The 23,192-nt window shown below is 40.8% G+C and overlaps 1 protein-coding gene across 4 annotated transcripts; it reads left to right on the top strand.

Annotated features, from left to right (window-relative positions):
• The first annotated feature begins 7,481 nt into the window (after positions 1-7,481).
• hdac11 (histone deacetylase 11) lies at positions 7,482-19,333 on the top strand. Of its 4 annotated transcripts, none has more exons than XM_063912006.1 (12): positions 7,482-7,500; positions 7,665-7,763; positions 8,546-8,605; positions 9,336-9,484; positions 10,077-10,177; positions 10,886-11,002; positions 11,236-11,278; positions 12,321-12,397; positions 12,610-12,672; positions 14,394-14,490; positions 16,956-17,134; positions 17,217-19,333. In XM_063912006.1, the coding sequence occupies exons 3-12, from the start codon at positions 8,571-8,573 to the stop codon at positions 17,454-17,456; spliced, it is 1,101 nt and encodes a 366-aa protein (XP_063768076.1). In that variant the 5' UTR covers positions 7,482-7,500; positions 7,665-7,763; positions 8,546-8,570; the 3' UTR covers positions 17,457-19,333. The 4 variants fall into 4 exon arrangements, with proteins under 4 accessions (XP_063768076.1, XP_063768075.1, XP_063768074.1 ...); XM_063912005.1 differs by lacking the exon at positions 7,482-7,500 and adding an exon at positions 7,522-7,540; XM_063912004.1 differs by lacking the exon at positions 7,482-7,500 and having other exon boundaries at positions 7,547-7,763.
• Positions 19,334-23,192: the final 3,859 nt, after the last annotated feature.

Raw genomic sequence — 23,192 nt, forward strand, 5'->3', positions numbered from 1 at the left:
ATCCTTTGATGTTTAGTTTCTTCCAGTTTTGCCTCAGACAATGATTCTTTTCCCACATTGGATCGATTGGACATCACACAGACTGAGTAGTTAGGACATTAGCGTTCTCACATAACCCTCTGGACAAGATAGTAAAGGCTGCAGAGTGTGAAACGGGCTTCATTGTTACCTTGTCCAAATGCTCTGTGGGGTTAATCAGCTGGATCTAATGTGCTTTAATAAAAGGGGAAGAGTGTGTTGGTTTTCTTATAGTGGGTTTAGTTGAACACACTCCCACAGAGTGGTACACACACACATTTCACTCCATCCGTCACACAGCAGGGCTCAGAGCATAAACACCATCCATCACAGCACGGTCCCACACACAATGGTCATTGAGTGATGGCTACAGGAGGAGGAGGGGGCTGTTAGCAGCGTTATGGTTCTTATTGAACAACTGGAAGACTTACAGACTGGAGAGTTTCAGGCTTGTTGATTATTTTTGCTGTGATCGATTTTTGTTGTGAGACGTCCCTCAGGTTTATGACACGCTGAAGCCCAGTAGTGAGTACGGTAAATTCACCCAACAGCAACCCTCCCTCATCCTGCTCTGATCAAATTCACACCATATCATTTTTCACAAACACTTCCCAATGTGCTAAATCAGGCCAATACCAGCATCACTCAAAGAAAGCAGGGCCACTTAGAGAGGCCCTATTATGCTATTTGTGGTTTTCCCTTTCCTGTACTGTGCTTGTTGGTTTTAGTGATTGTAAATGGTCTGCACAGTGCAAAATACCTGCGTTCCCTCCACACATACAAAGTCCATTTATACATGGATTTACAATAAGAGGGCTCTATTATGCTTTGGGGGTTTTTCCCTTTCTTCTATTGTGTGTTTTTGTGCATGTAAACGGTTTACAAAGGCTAGAATCCTAAAGTTCCCTCCAGAATCGCCTCCATTGGACTCCTTTCTTTATTTCTGGAGAATAGTCATATCACTTTGTGCTTCTATTGGCTAGCACTCCAGCACATTGGACGTGATAGGCTAAGGGGCGGGACATCTCTAAGCGGTTGACCAATCACAACAGGGCCGGCCAGCTGCAGTAATCAATCAGAGCAATCAGTGTGGTTTCAGACAGAGGGTGAAAAGAGGTGCTGCAGCACAGGCAGTGTGAGAAAAATAAAGAGCTTTTGAACATTAAAGCGGCTAGACATGTCCAGGAGAGACACTACATACTGATATGAACCTGAACATGAGCAGAATATGTCCTTTTTAAAGCAAATGACTGCTGCTCTGAATGTGTATCCTCATGGTTATTGCACGTATAAAAGAGCCAGCTAAATGAAATAAAATGTAATGCAATGAAATAAAGAATGAGTTTTTTGACCGACAATTCGCCCCAAAATAGGCTTTCCAAATTACAGGGATTAATTAATCTTGGTACCAAAATATATAAGAAAATACAAGTCAGCAAAAATAAAACAGGAACCAAACAATGAAGGCAAGAGGAAGCTGTGAAATTAAATCTGCAGTGTGAGTGGAATATGTCCTCTTTCACGACTCAAATGATACAACTCGACTCAAAAGTTTAATAAAATGTCCTAAATGTGGGCTCGCAAAGTTCGTCACTCTTCAAGAGGAAACACTTGGCAAAGGCAAACAGTAAAAAATGAGGTAAATGTGGCTTTTGGTTTCAAACTAAATTAAACGGCTTGTCTTGGAAACCGCCGGCTCTCTTGACATGGCATGAAACAAGACGTACTGGAACAGGACAAAGAAAGACGAGGACTCTTTGAAGAACAGTCTATGGGTTTAGAGGCGGCAATAATGAAGGGCGGGGCTGACAATCACACAGGCGGGAAAACACACAATGGCAGGAAGTCAAGGGCTTTAATACAAGATGCAAAGGTTATTACAAAAGGAAGTGCAATGACAGACAAGACTGGACTACAAACTAAACAGGAAACATAAAGGGAATCAAAGCTATGGCAACGTTATCAAACCTGCCGTGATGTCCCCTTGGCTTCCACAGTTTTCCTCTCAATGAGCTTTGAAAGGATTTGGGTGGATTTATTCAACTTAGCTTTAGGATGAATCTCTTTGCCACAGATTAAACTAAACAGATCCAGGACTTTTGATCTGAGTCAATGAAGACACTTCTTAATGTTTTAATTCATCCCCAACCGAAGGAACAGGTAGTCGCTGCTGTGAGGTAGATATGGACATCCTGCAGGGTTTTTGAACGGAGCATTTCCTGTCATTTGATTTCTGCTTCTTTAAACTGTAGTATGTGTTTCAGTGTTTGTGTTTAGCCTGAATCTGCTTCATGAAAAGCAGGTTTTCCTATAAATAAAGTCATTTTAGATCCTAAATATCTTGGTTTCTTTCCTATGGTCACAATTGTTCTGTTGTCTTACATAATTCACTTAGGTTAAAATCCACTTATTGACATTTATTTTCTCCTGCATTCCAAACGTGACTTATATTTTGAGAATTAAATAAGGTCACTTTTACATTTTTAAACCCCTCAACCCTCTGTGAGCTAAATTGTCAAATTCTAACAAGAGAACACAGTTTCAATGTTAGCTAAGTTAGCATAGCTTCAAGGTCTCGTTCAGTCCGAATGTTATTAATATTACCCAAACATTTTCCCTTTAACGTCAAGGTTCACGGTTTCAATTCAAGGTGCTTTACATAGGCATCTAACACACACACACAGTAACAATTAAAAACCAACAAAAAAAGACAATTTCAGAAAAGGGATCTCTGGACAGGCAGCTTTAAAAATAAAGGTTTGGGGTTGGGGCGGACCGTAGATTTTCAGGAAATTTAGTTCTGACCCGATGGACAACGAGTAAACCCGCTCAAAGGTTTCAGTAAATATGTTCAACGACAAGGAGAATTTCTCCTTCCTTTTCGTCTTAGTTGCATTTCATAAGATCCCAACACAAATCCAGCAAACCAGATATCATCTGTGTGTGTGTGTGTGTGTGTGTGTGTGTGTGTGTGTGTGTGTGTGTGTGTGTGTGTGTGTGTGTGTGTGTGTGTGTGTGTGTGTGTGTGTGTGTGTGTGTGTGTGTGTGTGTGTACATATATAAAAAGAACCAAAGACATATGTCAAAAAGCAAAACATCCACTCTCTGCTCTGGCTCACACTATGATACACACTACGATACACACTGTGATACACACTATGATACACACTATGATACACACTATGATACACACTATGATACACACTATGATACACACTATGATACACACTATGATACACACTATGATACACACCATGATACACACTATGATACACACTATGATACACACTATGATACACACTATGATACACAGCATGATACACACTATGATACACACTATGATACACACTATGATACACACCATGATACACACTATGATACACACTATGATACACACTATGATACACACTATGATACACAGCATGATACACACTATGATACACACTATGATACACACTATGATACACACTATGATACACACTATGATACACACCATGATACACACTACGATACACAGCATGATACACAGCATGATACACACTATGATACACACTATGATACACACTATGATACACACTATGATACACACTATGATACACACTATGATACACACTATGATACACACCATGATACACACTACGATACACAGCATGATACACACTATGATACACACCATGATACACACTATGATACACACTATGATACACACTATGATACACACTACGATACACACCATGATACACAGCATGATACACACTATGATACACACTATGATACACACTATGATACACACTATGATACACACCATGATACACACTACGATACACAGCATGATACACACTATGATACACACCATGATACACACTATGATACACACTATGATACACACTATGATACACACTACGATACACACCATGATACACAGCATGATACACACTATGATACACACAGCCACCTCCTTCATATGAAAGGCTACAGAGTTGTGTCTCTTCCCATTGTGTTGCACTTCCACAGTCCCATCAAGTGGTGTGAGTGTCGTGGTGACGTGGGAGCAGCTGTCAGATGTGTGTCTGGATAAGAGGAGTGTGTGACGGCACATTGATGTCCACGCCGGAGGCCTGGCGCTCCCCGCTCCACGGCTCCGGAGCGCTTCCTCCATCAGGACCGCTGTGCTGTCAGCGGCTGTGGTGGAGGCTGCCACAGGAGACAGAGCGGCATGCTGGGAACACAATTAAAACCCCAGCGGTTTCACAGAGTGCCGCACCGAACAGCGTGGCGTCAGTGTGTAAAAGTAAGCAAGAAAATCCACACATTGGTTTGAATTGCAGCCAATCAGTAACCTGATCTGAGTCTCAACATGTAAAAGTAACGTAACATACTTTTGGATCACCTCAATATCAGATGCAGTGCAAATAAAGACAAGAGAAAAGGGCTGAGGTGATTTTTACTTTTGTGCTTTTGGGGGTTTTCCCTTTACTATAGGTTTTAGTGCATGTAAACGGTCTGCAAAGGCTAAAATCCCTGTGTTCCCTCCAGAGTTTCTCTCCCACACACTCCCTCCCCCCTGCCTGAGACCCTCCATTACAGTCCTTTGTTTACTTCCTGAGCATAGTGACACAGCCATCGAACACTCCGCTCCTATTGGTTAGCGCTCCGATCACATTGGACGTGATAGGCTAAGGGGCGGGACATCTGTACGTGGTTGACCAATCACAACAGATCCGGCCAGCTAACCAATCAGAGCTGACTGGGCTCTGGTTTCAGACAGAGGGTGAAAGCGAGATGTCCAGCCACTTTAGCCTACCACCTACAGTGTGTTGGAGCACTAGCTAATATAAGTGCAAGTTGTTCCGTAGTGATGTCACTGTGCTCAGGAAGTAAACCGAGGAGTCCAATGGAGCAGTTTCAGGCACTTTTATTTGAAATGTGGGCCTTGAGTTTGACACGGCTGTTTTAGGACTTCACTGAAGCATCATAGGAAGGCTGGAAGACTCTGCATTTCACTCCAGCTGAAACAAAGCCTCTCAGTGCTCCCTCTGCCCCGCTGACGTAAACATCATCTGATGTCCCGAGCCAGGCGGTGATCTCACGAAGCCCTGCCGTCATCCTGCAGCCTCGTTGTTGTTCCTTTAGATTACAAACCACCCTGATCTGTATACAGATTATCAGGATAACAGCCGATGCAATTACCAGTATCACATTGCAGGCGCTTGATTGCAAATTGAACCAGATACTATAGACAAAGGGTTAAGGAGTTTACTTGTTTTGTCGTACATTGGCCATGTCCCAAACCGATGTAGAGCAAATGAAGTGAACTTGAATTAGCTCCTTTTTTTGTCTCGTTAGAAATATAATCCAAGTCTTTCTAACTGTAAGGGAATACAAGGATCTTTCTTTGGTATGCTAATGAGTTAACGCGGTAATCCATTACTCCCCAAGAGAGGGTTGACGTTTCCGTCTCTACTCACATTTACAATAGCAGATAAATGTGAAAACCATTGGTGTGTGGGCTCTTGATTTCTCAATTACACAGTAGACCACAGCCTTTAAGAGACTTTTATGGGCACATTATTTCTCCCACTGAGACCAGATTAGATGAAATGCTATTGATCCCTGTTGGAACATTTGGGCTGTTGCTGAAGTAAAGAGGATTTCATTACTCCCTAGCTAAGTCCTTGTTGCTCATTATGAAACAACATAGATAGATAGAATGGGAGGATGAAACCCTCTTTATTAGTCACATACATGCACACAGCAGAGCACACACAGTGAAATTGGTCCTCTGCATTTAACCCATCCTAGTACTAGGAGCAGTGGGCAGCTATCGTGCAGCCCCCGGGAATTCCCAGTATGGCTTCTTCAAGAGCAGAAATCGAATCCCCTCCACCTCAACCAGCTACAGTATAACGCTGTATTCATGCTAAAGATGGGATAATATATTAAAGGGTCCCTATTATTTTTCAAACTTCAAATTCTTTTTCCGAATTTCGACTTTTTGGAATTTCTGATTATCTCTTCAAAATGATCACTTTTGTCTTAAAAAATTAGACTTTTTTCCAAATTTCTGACTTTTTTAAATGTTGGCTTTAAAAATGTCCAACTCTTTTTTCTAAATTATGACTTTTTTCCTAAAAATTCTCAATTTTTTTCAAACTTCTGGATTTTGTTCTGAATTTCAGCTTCTAGAAATGTCTCAAAATTGTTGTCGTTATTCTAATTCCTTCTTCATGTGCCCCTAATTAACTTCGTTTAAAAATGCACACTTTTTGTCTCCCAATTTTTCATCTTTATATTTTCTTTTCAAACTTCAGATTTTTTCTCGAAATTCAAACTTTTTTGAATTGACTATTTCTTCAAAATGATCACTTTTTTCCTCAAAGTTCTGCCAAATTTTCCATTCAAAAAAAAGTCCCACTCATTATTCTGACTCCCTCAAGTGGCCCTTATCAGTCAAGCTTTCTAACTTGTTCTTAAAAGCCTTGGAAAACAAGGAAAGATGGATTGTTTAGAGTGTCTTCTGATTTTTACAGTAATACACAGTATGCAGTATTTCTGGATATTCTCTGCTGTACCTAAACACAACAACTAATGCTATTCATTCTTACTCAGCAGGGGTAATGTGAGCATCGGGACGTGCACCTTAGTTTCAGTCACACAGTCAACATTTCTGAGACAGGAGGAAAGTTATATTTTGAAAAGGATTTGAAATAGATGTAGAAGTCATCTTTAAACTGTTGAAATAATCAATATTTGGAAGCCTTATCGTAGCACTGCTTTCTGCTCGAGGAGCTTTTTCTGCTGAACAATGTCAAAAAACTAGATGTGATTATTGATGGTCCAAATACCCAGAACCATATCAGCTGAAAGTGAGTATAAAATCTGGGAGATTCTCCTATGCACGCTTGGGGCGTAATGGATTACAAGTAAGTAGTTATGAAAGGGTGTACTCTAGTTTTGTTTCAGGTTACTTTTGCAGAAGTGGATAACAATGTATGCTAGTATTTAATTGCATGCTTCTGATATAGCATAGGATCCTATGTTTGCATTAAAAAATAGGTAAATATCTTATTTTGAAAGATAGCCAAGTCTTGGTATCAGTACTCTGCTTAAAGGACAGAAAAAAAAGAGTATGCTTAAAAAGGAAGAGCACACACCTAACCCTAACCCTAAACAATTCAATACAAACTGTAAAAAACAATAGAACAAGGTAAAAAAAAAAAAAAAAAAGTAGCAGTCAATTTTTTTTTAAACGTGAACATATGAAAGTAATGAAATAGCCAATAAACATTAGTAAATAAATTGTAAAAACATCAAATAAAGCGTAAATTGCACATTAGAAAATATTGCGCAATGTTATTATACAGGCAGGGATATTGAATCCTGAAGCAGGGTACATTTTGAAGGATCAAAATAAAGACCCACAGTCCAGCCTGCTACATTAGCAACACGGGGAGAATACTTTAGGAAGAAAGACATCTGAAAGTGAGATCTGTTTGGACTTCGTGTTTCTTCTGCTTTAAATGTGCGTGTGTTTACGTGAGCGCATTCTACGTAGATTACGTAATGAGCGTAGCAGCGGGGCAGCAGCAGGACGGACACTGTGAAGAAATACTGTCAATTAGATACGTTTTTGTTTCTGTCAGCAGATTCCTGAGGAGAAATCAGAGGTAAAGCATTTCGGAAAGGAAATATATTGACAGTCTGCGGTAACTTCTTATTTCCAGAGGCTCCACATGTCGTGACAGGTGAGTGAAAGCGGCTAGTTTCTGTCCTCTGGAACACTTCCGGTCTGTTTCAGGCAGTAACCGTGCTAACGTTGTGTCTTCAACATTAAAATAAGCTGGGACACATCATTAGACACTTGCAGACGCGTGTATGGAGGCAGTGTGTGTGTGTGTGTGTGTGTGTGTGTGTTTCGCTTCCCTGTGCCGTGCATGGTGCTGTTGCGTCTCTGAAAATGTACACGTCACTGCGCATGCGCGACAATGGACTGCGAATTGTATTTATTTATCAGGGGAGATTTGTGTTTCCTGACAGTTGCTGACGCTAAAAGAAAATACTACAAAATAAGGTAAATAAAGTAAAATAAATCTTAATTAAATCAAACAAAAATATTTGTATAAACATAAGAACTCAAATGTAATAAACTATTACATTGTACTACAATTATAACAAAACAATGATGTAGAAATGCGTTTATTCACAGGGGTGTATTAACATTAACAAATATAGTAATGCTGAAAACCAGATTATTGATTAATAATATGGGAATGTATAGTACAGTTTAAAGCAGTGATAAACTTAAAGTTGCAAAGGTTAAACAGCCTTTTTATTACTGTTATCACTTCATTTGTATTATCCGTGTTGCATTGTGTCTCAGTTTATAATCTCTCTAAATATTATATATTAAAAAACATAATAATTTAACTAATTAAAGTGAAAGAAAATATAAAATAAATTTTATATATTGGAGTTCCTTTTTATTTTTGTATCAGCTACATGTCAATGCATTTTATTTTTTCCCCAGGTGAAAGTAGCAATGCCTGAAAAACATGTCTCACAAAGAAGATAAGGAAGGCAAAGGAAGGTGAGCAGCTCAAACCAACACCATGACTTTTCCAAGAATGCTTTATTAAGCCGCTCCGATTAAAGAGGACATGTTAGGCTCATTTTGAGGTTTCATGCTCTGTGGCTCCACTGAAGGCAGACACAGTTTTAGTTCCTCTTGGCAAATATGTCTTGGAATATTGGCTGCAAGGAGGATTTCATTACTGTTCCTAAAATGTGAGTGACTCCGACTGAAGATTGCCCAGGATTGGTATTGCATCAGTTGACAGGGAAATGGAACAAACTGTATACAACTTTTTAGTTTAGCTAAGATTACGATCACTGTGCCTCTCCTGGGACATATCTCCATGCTTCAATGTTCAGAAAGCTCTTTATGTTTCTCATACTGCCTGTGCTGCAGCACCTCTTTTCACCTTCTGTCTGAAACCAGAGCCCAGTCTGCTCTGATTGGTTAGCTGGCGATTCTGTTGTGATTGGACAACCGCTTAAAGATGTCCCGCCCCTTAGGGTTAGGGTCACGTACAATATGTTGGAGGGCTATCCATTAGAAGCACGAGTGTTAAATTGTGATGTCACCATGTTCTGGAAGTAAACAATGGAAGGGACTTTGGGATTTTAGCCTTTGCAAACCATTTACAGGCACAAAAAAAAACTCATTGCAGGACAGGGAAAATCCCAAAAGCATTATAGGGCCCCTTTGATAAATCCATGTAATGCCCTAAAGCAAAAATGTTACGTTCCTTTTCCAGCTCTCACCACACAGATCTGTACGCCCGCATCCCGCAGACATGCTTGCCAATCGTGTACCACCCGGACTACAACATCACCTTCATGGGCCTCGAAAAGCTGCATCCGTTTGATGCGGGGAAGTGGGGGAAAGTCATTCACTTCTTGAAAGGTGAGAGGATAAGGAGAAACAGAGTGACAGATGGGGAGAACAACTCCCTGAGGCAACGTACGGGGACTCACTCAGAGGGATCAGAGAGTGGGAGAACAAAGAGAGGAGAGGGGAGATGAAGTTGTTGATAGAGGAGGAAACAGTTGCTGAGGGAGGCAGGTACAGGAGATGAAGCCAGGCTCAGGTGACAAGGCCAGGCAGAAACTGCTAGCTGGCACAACTTCATTCAGAAGTGAGGAAGTGTCGTACGCAGCTTGATTAAATCATTCAGAAGCTAAGAGTGCAAACTCTGACTCTGCTGACGGAGGAAAACCTTGATTTTGTTTTGTTTACCGTTGCAATCTGTGGTCAAAGGGGTTATTTTTAAGATTAGATTAGAGATACTTTATTAAACTAAAGTGTGACATTTTTTCGACACAGCAGCAGAAAGTTAGCAGGTATTACACATGAGTTAAAGACTTCATGAAATACAACTGTATCTAAATTAGAGATAAACATAAGCAGTGAATATTTACATATCAACCGTACTAAAGAAATGTATCCTTCCTAACAGATCCTAACAGATCCTAACAGATCCCTGTGTTTGTCTCAGAGGAGCAGTTCCTCACCGATGAGAACATCGTGGAAGCCCGTGAAGCCTCAGAAGAGGATCTGCTGGTGGTGCACACCAAACGCTACCTCAGCAAACTGAAGGTCGCTCACAACACTCCTCTCAGTATGACATTTAATGATAGCACCAATGAGCAAGCCTGGGGATGACATGTAATAATTAAAAGAGGAAAAAAACACTCAAATGAAGATTAGAAATATCAACAAAAAATGTATATTAATATTAATTCAACTGAAAAAGCCAATAAAATACAAATGTAAAATATAACAATTAAAAATAAATACATTTTAATAATAATAAATAAAATAAAGTAAATGTAGATCAGAAAATAAAATAAATAATTCAAATGAAAAGAAACAATGAAATTAAGATCACACACAAAATAAAACAATAATTGAAAGGAAAGAAAAACAAGAAAATTAAGATTAGAAATATCAAAATAAAATTTAAAAATAATCATAGTAAAAATGTAAAAACAAAAACAATGAAATGAAAATTTGAAATATAATAAAAAAATTAAAAATTATAAGAAAAATAATTAAATATCACAAACAAAAAAATAATGACACCATACACAAAAAGTATTCAAAATGACTTCAGTCCCAGTGTTCTACAATAAATTAAATGTTGTCTTATCCAAGTTAACTTTGTTTAAATGCAGTTTGTTGGATTGACCTGTGGAACCACCTACATTACACTTTATTTGTATTACTCAACTGAGTTCAATGTATGGTTTTGGAATGAAGTCCCATCTTTTAACCGTCACTAATTGTGTTTTCCATTTATCTCAGTGGTCTCTGGTGGTGGCTACGATCACGGAAATCCCACCTCTCCTCTTCATGCCTAATTTCCTGGTGCAGCGGAGCGTGTTGAGGCCTTTGCGGACGCAGACCGGAGGAACCATAATGGTAGCTATCTGAGACCCTCATCTTCTCTTCGTGTTTCCTGTTATCTGGAATCTGCTTTTCCATTTCTTTACCAAACACACATCCTTTCTAGTGAATGAAAAAACCTCTTAATAAGTCTTGCTTCGTGGTAATTGGAAAATATCACTCTTAATTGTGTCTTGTGATATTCTGTTTCACTCATTTTATTCAAGTTATCGTAAATGGATTAAAATGGTCATTTCTTTTTACCAAAGGCTGGAAAACTGGCTATTGACCGAGGCTGGGCTTTGAACGTGGGTGAGTGAGTTTCTAGTACAGAAACCAATAGAAATAATCAGACAGATGTAGATACGTTGATACATTATGAGAGCCCATACCGTGTTCCTGTGTCCTCTGCTGTTCCCTTCAGTGTTATCTAAAGTTTCCTGCTCTCTGATAGAAATTATTCCAAAAGTCTTCCACAGAGTTTTCTGATCGGGATGTTTGTTGCATACAGCTGACGTTAAACTTACGGGACAACTCTCAGTGGATTAATATGACTGCATACAGCCCTTGATCCTCTTTAGCAACGGCCTGTTCTCCTTAACAACGGTCTGCTAGCAAAAAAGAGCAGACTGTGGAATGTCGTAATTGACCAACCAGAGTAAAGTATTCAACTAAATCATGTAATGACGTGATTCAATGGTTATCCTCCCATGTTTTCATCCTTGTGCTTGTGGTGTATTAAATCTGATCCGATGTACAGATAGTTAAATCTGTTCATATACAGTTAGCTACTCTCTGAGGTCATAGAGAGTGCAGAGAGTGATGTTGTGCAACAGGGTGTTGTATAACAAACCTCTGGAATACGTCAGAGCGCCTCCATGGATGAGTAAGAAAAAGACAACGTATATCTCTCCTTTGGGTACACATTCTTATAGAACATCGCCTTTAGTCACACACACACATTGGACACGCACACACATTTCTCCTATAAATTGAATGCACAAAGAGAGTTCTGGGGGACTTCCACAATTGGCTCTGGGAACCCCGTATTGCCCGTGTTGGGGTATGATACTATGCTGTTGTAATAAACCTTATTATATACAAGCTGGTGTCTCCGGAGACTTCTTCATCATCTTCACAAACATCGCAACAAGATCTACCTCATGCTGTACATTACTGCTCATTGTAGTGGCATTTCAGCATCAACACTGTGACACAGGGGAACAGCAGTTGTTATTATAAACTGCTTAGAACTCAATTACACTAATTATGGGTGTTAATTAGATTTCTTAGTTGTGCATACACATGCTCATGATGATGTCCTGACTCTGAGACAGAGCTTTCTGTTCCCCAGGAGGAGGCTTTCACCACTGCTCCGGCGACAGAGGAGGGGGCTTCTGTGCCTACGCTGACATCACTCTGGCCATCAAGGTAAGATATTTGATAATTTACAGTAGTTAGTTTAACATTCATAGTGTTGACGTTTCAAAATATAAAAGAACAGGAACTTTTCCCATCGTTTGCCAAGATATGGTATAGGATGGAAGAAGGGATGGGTCTTCCTCGTATGCATCAAAAATACTGCACTGTGAACGTGTCGTCTTCGGAGAGAGAGAGCAAACATTTTCCCATCTGTCTCCCAGTTTCTGTTTGAGAGAGTGGAAGGCATCTCCAGGGCGACCATCATCGATCTGGATGCTCATCAGGTGAGCCGATACCATTACCTCTTTCTGTGTCAATGTGCAGCACTGCTCAGGAACCAACATAGATTACCCCTCTTTCACCACCACCACGATCGATACGGCTCCCTGCAGACCAAATTGGCCCTCAGTGTCATAATCAGTGAAATGTTTCAGAAAAAACCTGCTCTGGAAAACAGTTGAGTGCATACCGGCGTCAGATAATGACTGACTATCCCCGGGTCGTCTGCAGTAATGTCAGCGCCTTGTGGGTATGACCTTGTTATCACTGAGAGGTGTTTGAAGTGCTGTTACAACTCACACACACACACACACACACACACACACACACACACACACACACACACACACACACACACTCTGCTGTTCCCTGCAGTGTTTACTTCCTGTCTGTCTTCTTCTGCTGTTCCCTTTGGTGTTTACTTCATGTCTGTCTTCTTCTGCTGTTCCGTTTAGTGTTTACTTCCTGTCTGTCTTCTTCTGCTGTTCCCTTTGGTGTCTACTTCCTGTCTGTCTTCTTCTGCTGTTCCCTTTAGTGTTTACTTCCTGTCTGTCTTCTTCTGCTGTTCCCTTTGGTGTTTACTTCCTGTCTGTCTTCTTCTGCTGTTCCCTTTAGTGTTTACTTCCTGTCTGTCTTCTTCTGCTGTTCCCTTTGGTGTTTACTTCCTGTCTGTCTTCATCTGCTGTTCCCTTTGGTGTTTACTTCCTGTCTCTCTTCTTCTGCTGTTCCCTTTCGTGTTTACTTCCTGTCTGTCTTCTTCTGCTGTTCCCTTTAGTGTTTACTTCCTGTCTGTCTTCTTCTGCTGTTCCCTTTAGTGTTTACTTCCTGTCTGTCTTCTTCTGCTGTTCCCTTTAGTGTTTACTTCCTGTCTGTCTTCTTCTGCTGTTCCCTTTAGTGTTTACTTCCTGTCCGTCATCGTCTGCTGTTCCCTTTAGTGTTTACTTCCTGTCTGTCTTCTTCTGCTGTTCCCTTTAGTGTTTACTTCCTGGCTGTCTTCTTCTGCTGTTCCCTTTAGTGTTGACTTCCTGTCCGTCATCGTCTAGTGTCCCTTAGTGTTTACTTCCCTCTGACCAAATTGACCAATCACAATTGAGTATTCAACTTAGCTGTGTAATAATGTTGCTTAAAGTCTCCCTGAGGGATTGTCATGTTCTACTAGACAAGTTAACAGTTGAAATCATCAAATTATCCCAGCTAATAATCTATACTGTGTATATTGTTCAGTTTGACTTTATGGCTGAACATCCTAGTCAAGTGAAGTTGATTTATTTAACTTTGTGATTTATGATATTGGGCTATATAAACCCTGTGTTGCAGAATGACAATTACTGATCCTTTTTCTTCCAGGAACACAGCTTTGTTTCTTGAGGTATAGCTTATGGGTAATGACGAGCTTTTACCTATTGACACATGCAGGGCATCAATAAAGATGCTGAGTGAATAATTCATGGAGAACAAAAGAGCAAAATCTGTATCCAGGTGGGCCTGGAGTGCCCCTCTCAGCAGATAATGAGGCACAGAGAAATATTGAGGATATGCAGTAAAGTCCTAATTACATCCCTGAAACGTGACACTTAAAGTGCCTTGTTTGCACATCAATTGAAATGATGGCCTTAGCAGCTGTGTTGCTTATCCACACAACTAAACAATAATGATCCAATTGATGTATAGACGTAAAATAACAATATTACATTTTGTTATAGCTTGTGTTTCCGCTCTGTCGTAGGGGAACGGACACGAGCGTGATTTCTTGGACGACAAACGAGTGTTCATCATGGATGTGTACAATCGCTACATTTATCCCGGGGACAGTTTTGCCAAAAGTGAGTGAAAGCATCGCCCATTTCCTCCAGCCTTGCTTTTTAACCTTTGAATTTATAGACATTTGATAACCTTAATATATATAATATGTTATCATCCACATAGGTAGGAGTGGTGGAAGTTGATTATCATGTGTGTTATCTGGAGAGTCACAGCACGGCTTTCTATATGAAAATATATGTCAATTATTTCCTTTAATTTAACGTCATCATTTGAGATGCTCACTGGGAGGCGAGAGCTAAAGTTAAGTTCTTACTGGCCAAGTAAAGAAATGATATGACTGCATATAATCTGTCGATCCTCCTTTTCAGAGGTCTGTTCTCCCTAGTAACGGTGTGTTCTCCCTAGCAACTGTCTGTTCTCCCTAGTAACGGTCTGTTCTCCCTAGCAATGGTCTGTTCTCCGTAACAGCAGTCTGTTCTCCCTAGTAACGGTCTGTTCTCCTTAGCAATGGTCTGTTCTCCCTAGTAACGGTCTGTTTTCCTTAGCAATGGTCTGTTCTCCTTAGAATGGTCTGTTCTCCCTAGTAACGGTCTGTTCTCCCTAGTAACGGTCTGTTCTCCCTAGCAATGGTCTGTTCTCCTTAGAATGGTCTGTTCTCCCTAGTAACGGTCTGTTCTCCCTAGCAATGGTCTGTTCTCCCTAGTAACTGTCTGTTCTCCCTAGTAACGGTCTGTGCTCCCTAGTAACGGTCTGTTCTCCCTAGTAACGGTCTGTTCTCCCTAGTAATGGTCTGTTCTCCCTAGTAATGGTCTGTTCTCCCTAGTAACGATCTGTTCTCCCTAGTAATGGTCTGTTCTCCCTAGTAATGGTCTGTTCTCCCTAGTAATGGTCTGTTCTCCCTAGTAACGGTCTGTTCTCCCTAGTAATGGTCTGTTCTCCCTAGCAGCAGTCTGTTCTCCCTAGTAACGGTCTGTTCTCCCTAGCAACTGTCTGTTCTCCCTAGTAACGGTCTGTTCTCCCTAGCAACTATGTGTGCTCCCTAGTAACGGTCTGTTCTCCCTAAAAACGGTCTGTTCTCCCTAGCAATGGTCTGTTCTCCCTAGCAACGGTCTGTTCTCCCTAAAAACGGTCTGTTCTCCTTAGCAGCGGTCTGTTCTCCCTAGCAACGGTCTGTTCTCCTTAGCAACGGTCTGTTAGTGAAAATAAAACCTCTGGAATGTCAGAATTGACCAATCAGAATCGAATATTTAACTAAGCCATGTGATAATGTTGCTCGTATGCTTATAGTGGGAGGCACAGTGCAAACACCGATTATAGGATTAAGGGATTGTGACCCTGCTGCTTTGGGCTACGTTTCAATATGAAGAGCTGCCGGAGCGCAACGCTTCAGGACTTTTTCTGGGGGAAATACAACATTTGCAGTTCCAAAAGCGGCCGTCCACATGCCAAGTTGACTGTTTACTGATGTACACACGCCTATTGGCACTACTGCTTTGCTCAGAGTAAAAACAAACTTTTTCAAGCCGGAAAGAGGGCGTAATAAGCCTTCGTCCCTGCTCAGGTGTGACGCATATCGGTGACAAAAAAAGCCCTGCACGTCTCCTGATGATAAAACCATGAAGTTGACATTTGAGTAGGACTGCCTGTAGCTCAGATCCAACATTGCACTAAAGTATGCTATGATTTCCCTCTGCAGTACACTCTCTCTATTAGACCTCAGTAGGAAAGCTGTCATGCAGCAGTCTGCGCAACACTATAATCGCTGCTTTTTACACAATCTAATCTGTCATTGCATTAAAGCTGATCTGACTGGCCACATGTTGCCATTTGGCTCCCATTCCAGCAAAACTCTGGTGACCGAAATTCACAATCCCAAATTCAACCCTTTTTTTATTAATCAAGTCTTGAAAAATGATGAAGACTACCAAGAAATCTGTTTGAAATTAGAATTTGCGTTTTTATCCTGCTTTTGCAGCTTTATTCTGTTTGAAATTTGGAACGTTTTCTCTCCTTATTAAAGTGTTTCATCGTTTGCATTAATTATTGAACATGTACATACTAATTAATTATAAAGGTGCCGCAGATTTGAGTTTTCTTAATGGGAAAAAACACAATTCTTACCTGTGGGATCAAAGGAACACAGTTAGCAGAAATCAGTTTGCCTTTACTCTGTGTTGAAAGAAATCCTCCTCCATGAAATACTGCAACAATTATAAGCCTTCATATAGTGTTCAAATTCAGATTTGTACGCTAAGTTAAACCACAGCCAAGGAAGACAGTGGCAGTAAGGTTGGTAATTTACTGTCACAATGCATAAAGCGTGAATGGCTTTCTTGCACTGCAGGTAGTATTTCAAATGGGCATTATTGCAATGTACATACAATTGTAAATAATTAGATTTTAAACAAACCTCAAAGTTTTCCAGGGCTTAAAGGCAGCACTACGTATATGGAAATTGTATACGCAGTATTCTGTGTGGGTTGGCTAACTGATGACAGTCATTGTGGATATCAATTATGTCCAGAAGCCATAAAGAGGAAGGTGGAGCTGGACTGGGGCACTGAAGACTCGGAGTATCTTCAGAAGGTGGAGCTTCACACAGAAGGAACGCTGAACGAGGTCCGACCCGACATCCTCGTCTACAACGCGGGGACAGACATCTTGGATGGGGACCCGCTTGGAGGACTCTCCATATCTCCACAGGTACTGCACCTGCTCCGTCAGACCTGGGTTTGGATAGTTATCTAAAACATGGAGATTCTGAAAGTGGATTCTATTTCCTCAGGGCATCGTTAAGAGAGATGAGATTGTGTTCAGGGCTGCGAGGCGTCGAGGCATCCCGATACTCATGGTGACATCGGGGGGATACCAGAAGAGAACGGCCCGCATCATCGCCGACTCCATCCTCAACCTGCACCGGCAGGGCCTGATTGGACCAGAGGCTCTGGAGGGGGAGGGGTCATCGTCTCTGGTGACCAGCATGATGAGCAGCTCTGGTTCTGCATCGACATTCACTGCTGTCTGAGACGCACTGATCCTGCCACTAACACTAACAGGTGTGTCCTCTGCAGGTGTAACACGCGAAGGCACTGAAGTAACTTTAAATTGTGCAGTGAGAGCTCTGATGGTGGTGCCGGGTTGTTGCTGCACACAGACAGGGGTTTGTTTTTCATCTGGGCGTTACCCAGTGCTTCATTGCACATTTAATTGAACAAGATTGGGAATTTATGTTTACAGTTTTATTCAATAAGTTGGCCATTAATCAAAGGGAACAATCCCACAAGGAGAACAAAAGTATACTGCAGTTCATTAATTGTAATTACCACAAGTTGGAGAATGAAGGGTATTATGTTTAATGATTGTTTGGGAAGCTTTTAAGAAGAGTCTTCTTTCATCTCAGGAAATGTAAGGATTTGTGAAATATATCAAATGCTATGATATTGTAAAGAGGTTTGAAGCTCTTTTAGAAACATGGGAATTATATTAATTATCCTCTTATTAAATGTAGATGTGAAACCCAGGAAAAAGCACCTTAAAACTGTAACTTTCAAACCTAATCTCATGGGGATTTTTAACCTGAATGTATTTGTATTATTCATAGTGTACAGAGGAGGATTAGAGCCATAGCTAGAAACATTTTTGAGATTTGGAAATGGAGTTCGAGATAAAAGTCAGAATCCTGAGAAAAAATCTGAATTTTGAGAAAAAAGGCAGAATATTGAAATTAAAGAATCTGATTATTTTTTCGAAAAGTCTGAATTCTGAGAAAAAGTCAAAATTCTGAACACATTTTTAGGAAAAACAAACAGAATTCTGAGGAAATTAAAGTAGGAATTTTGAAAATGTCTGAGAAAATTCCAAATCTGAACATTTCTGAGATTAAAAAAAGAGCCAGAATTCTGGGTCAAAAAAAAATCGGATGAAAAAAATGAATTCTGAGGGAAAAAAGTCAAAAATCTGAACATTTCGGAGCTTGAAGTCCGAATTCTGAGGAAAATGTATTCTGCCCTTTTCCTCAGAATTCCTGCTTTATTCTCAGAACTCATCCTCTTCCATAACAGTGTGTTGACCCCAGATATATTTTGTGATCCTTAAATTGTTTTTTCACAGCGTTTCACTCATCAGAGTTTGTCATGACTTCTTCTAATCTGTGCAGATGCCAATAATTTTCAAAATTTTGAGTAGAAATGATTGGAAATCTCAGGAAAAAAAACAACAGTATTCAGAGATGAAAGTCAGACTTCTGTGGAAATAATGATTCTGCGTTTTTCTCAGAGTTTTAATATCAGAACAAAAATAATCACATTTGGTCTTAATCCTCGTGCATACATGTGTTGACCTCTAGATCTTTTTGTGATCATTAAATAGTTCATTATTCATTAGAGAGTGTTTCATTCGTCAGGGTTAACCGTTGATCACTTTTTTCTACTAATATTCTGTGCAGCTCATGTTTAACAGTTGTGAATGATTTTCCTGAAGGTTGTACTGTTCCTCTTACAGTACAGTTCTCCTACTTAAGAGAAGATGTAAATGTGGCTGTGAATGTTTTAATAATGAAACTCTGTCTACCATTGCCTTCGCCGTGTTCTGGACGTGTTTGAACCGAAGCGGTTTGGAAGCGGTGTCGGCGCTAATTAGCCGAAGCCTTTGATCTGGTGTGCTGCTTTCTAATGTGTCTACCTTTTAATTAGAACATCTCGCTTACTGTAAGCGGGCCTGTCCTTAATACCAGATGAGCTCACAGATTCCAGATCGTCAGCCTCCTTTCTGTCAGACGATGTTGCATGCCAAAAATAACACTTCAAAGATGAACTGTGTTTTTTTTAGGGGCGTGTTTGTGGTTTGTGCTGACATTGAGATCTATGCATTCACACTGATATTAAAAACATCTGTGACAACTGATACATCTTTTTTGGGATGTTTTATCTTCATTTTTGATTGACTTGTACAACACCCATGCTACAGTTTGTTTAGAAAACCCTAAATAATGATGCTGTTAATAAAGTAGTTGAGTTATAAATTGTGACGCTGCCAAACCTGATGAACGAGGAGGCGAGGAAACAAGACGGAAATCTGATCAGACAGTTGCATTAGAATTTGCCCAGGTGCTTAAAACTAATTTAGCTATGACTGACATGCTTTGCATAATTTGAGGTCTGGATTAGTTCCGTTGTTTATGCCTGTCCATCATCATCACTTAGAAACCTTGTCTTTAAACAGAAACACAGCGCTGACTAAGAAAAACTTAACGAAGCAGAAGAGCTCAAAGCATTACGGGGTGATTTTTCTTTTTGGTTTTCATCGAGGCTACTTCCATTCTTCTCTAATTTAAATACCCATATAATGACGATTAATGACACTTAATTCCACCATAGGAGGGGTTTTATTTAGATAAAAGTTCAGACTTTCACCAATGCTCATACTGGAAAAACAGGGAGTTATATCAAAACATTCCTGCTTCCTTTACTGTGTTTATTGGCACTGCTTTCCAGGGCTACAAATTAAGAAGGGAGACACTATACTGCCAAGGGTTTCCTTGTGTCCGCAATTCAACCCATTCCCGAGCATATTTTCCACAGTTATGCACCACTATTTTCTCAGAATAAAGGACGACCTTCAGGAAGATGTATGTAGGTGTGTTCGGAGAGCTCCAGACTGGAAACATCAACCACAGAGACGTGGCCCTCTGCCCAGATTCAAACCAAACAATAATCCATCAGCATCTCACCGAGACACTGCAGTGTTTCAGTAGAGAAAGAGATCTTCTGTTTCATCTGAGAGATCCCCCACCTCTTCTTTCTGGAGAAATTTCATCTTTAGGAAGTGTTTAAAGGTGTACAAGCCTGCCTCCAAACAGAGGTGAGAAGTAATGTAAATTAATGTACAGTAACGCCAATAACAGTAGTTGTAGTAGAAGGCATTCTTGTTGTCTCCCTACTTGTAAAGCATTATGTGTAAAAAGTAACAGCATTTTGGGATTAAATTCAGGTTATCCGGAGTCAGGATGCAGAGGAAGCAGTTCCAGCAGAGCGCCGCAGACTTCCCTTTCCTTGGCTACATAAACCAGCTCTGACAGACGGGTTCCAAGGAGATCCAACTGGTCCTGGGTCTGCCTCTTGATCCCTTCCAGTATCCTTTCTAGTTTCTTAAACCACATCAACTGGCTCCTTTCAATGCGAAATAGCAGGATAAACGTCATCACGCCCAACATTAGCCACCTTTAGCTAAGCGTAGGTGACGTGAAGTCATGTGACCGTGCTGTAGTTCCTTTATAGCCCAACATTAGCCTCCTTTAGCTTAGCGGTGGTGACGTGAAGTCATGTGACCGTGCTGTGGTTCCTTTATAGCCCAACATTAGCCGCCTTAAGCTTAGCAGTGGAGACATGAAGTCATGTGACCGTGCTGTGGTTCCTTCATAGCCCAACATTAGCCTCCTTTAGCTTAGCGGTGGAGACGTGAAGTCATGTGACCGTGCTGTAGTTCCTTTATAGCCCAACATTAGCCTCCTTTAGCTTAGCGGTGGAGACATGAAGTCATGTGACCGTGCTGTAGTTCCTTTATAGCCCAACATTAGCCGCCTTTAGCTTAGCGGTGGAGACGTGAAGTCATGTGACCGTGCTGTAGTTCCTTTATAGCCCAACATTAGCCTCCTTTAGCTTAGCGGTGGAGACGTGAAGTCATGTGACCGTGCTGTAGTTCCTTTATAGCCCAACATTAGCCTCCTTTAGCTTAGCGGTAGAGACGTGAAGTCATGTGACCGTGCTGTAGTTCCTTTATAGCCTAACGTTAGCTTTTCCCTTCAGTCAGCTTACACAAATATGTTTTACCTCTGCTCTCACTGAGGTTTTGGGGTTTGGTCAGAATCCAAGGATCTAATGTTACGTTTGTTGATCCAGTTTCGTTTGCTTGTTCCACGCCTGCAGCATGCTGTGTTAGCGTGCCAATTTCTTTAAATCTCTGGCATCCCTCAGTTTTAAAAATGGCCGTTGACAGACCATCCATCCATCCATCCATCCATCCATCCATCCATCTTCTCCCGCTTTTCCGTCAGGGTCGCGGAGGTAACAGCTCCAGCAGAGAGCCCCAAACTTTCCTTTCCCTGGCCACATCAACCAGCTCTGACTGGGGGATTCCAAGGCGCTCCCAGGCCAGCGAAGAGATAAAATCCCTCCACCTGGTCCTAGGTCTACCCCTCGGTCTCTTCCCAGCTGGACGTGCCTGGAACACCTCCCTAGGGAGGCGCCCAGGTGGCATAATGCCGTTGACAGACAAAATGTAAAAAAACTTAGTGAGTAGCATTTATAAGAGAAGCCAGTATTTTAATTTCCCTTCATATCTGATGACATATTACAGTTGTCTTATGGTAAAACAAAATGAGTGTTTCACATAGATATCCTTAGAGTGAAGTGTCTGTTCCTTTAACATATCTCTCCCTAAGTGTCCCATATGAGAAGCAAGGCTTTAACAACAGACGTGGTTCTCTCCTGACTCATCTGACATACTGTCCCTGCAGTGAAACCATGAAGGCAGCACATGCCCCCTGCTGTGCCTCCCATCTTTGAAACGCTCCCCCATAATGCCGGGGATAAAGGGACAGTCAGGGACGTTCACCTGGGTTATCAAAGCCACTGCTGATGCTGGAATACCTTGAAGCAATAGATGTGGAGAAGGAACGCTTCAAGCACTTCTGTCCCCGTGTAGCTCATCCTCTTGGGCATTTAAACACGCCTTTTGTGTCAGATTTCTTCCCCCGTGCATCATTAATGCTCATATTGCAGAGACGGAGGAGAGGTTAAGGATCTGTACAGTTTAGAGAACAGCCTTATGTCTCTGCTTTCAACCCAACACTCAGGAGAGCACTCGGGTCCGTGGAGACTACGGGAAGTTGAGGCACTATCTGCTGATCCAGATGGAGTCACATGTACTCTGATGCTCAAGGTGGTTTATTATGTAACTTAATACAACAGTTTTTCATTACAGCACCAAGGGTTGAGCTTCCATGACAAAGCTGCAAACCTTCACCCCTAACCCCCTCCAGGTGGCATCACAATCAAATATATTTATTTATTATTTATTTATTTGTTTGTTTGTTTATTCCACACATGGCAGTTCTTTTAAAACGAAGCATTACACATATTTTTTTGTAGCCCACGCTGGAAAGAAGCAAGGAAAAGAACATTTTATTTTACCAACAAAAATATAAAAATAGCAATAAAGAAAGTAAAATAAAAAGCAATATTCTGTCAATCACAGTTTCTAACAAATACTCACAGAAACATAAAACCAAAAAACCTTCAAAAGTCTTCCTCATACTGATGTTCACACAGCCCTTTATATGACGTACATACACAGACAAATTGGACCCCCTATCAATAGAAATGTGAACGTTTTTGCAAATAAAGATGTATTGATACACATACATATATACAGTGTAGGTAACCAGTGTCTTGCTCAGGGACACCACAGTGGCACTTGGTCTTTCGGGGACTTGAACTGGTGACCTTCCAGTTCCCAGGCCAAGCCCCTATGGACTTCGCCACCACCGCCCTATATATATACATATAAATACAAAAATAAAATAAAGGAAGTAATTATTTTATGATAAAATAAATACAGAAAATAAATATATGATGATGATAAGCAGATAAATAAATAAGCACATGAATTATACCCTCTCACAAACCAAACGTACCATATAGGGGATATATTCTGCTCATTTCAGGTTCATATATGTTTTGTGCCTCTACTGTGAATTGTTTAC

This window comes from Eleginops maclovinus, chromosome 20 (genome assembly GCF_036324505.1).
Source record: "Eleginops maclovinus isolate JMC-PN-2008 ecotype Puerto Natales chromosome 20, JC_Emac_rtc_rv5, whole genome shotgun sequence".
In the NCBI taxonomy this organism is placed as follows: Eukaryota; Metazoa; Chordata; class Actinopteri; order Perciformes; family Eleginopidae; genus Eleginops; species Eleginops maclovinus.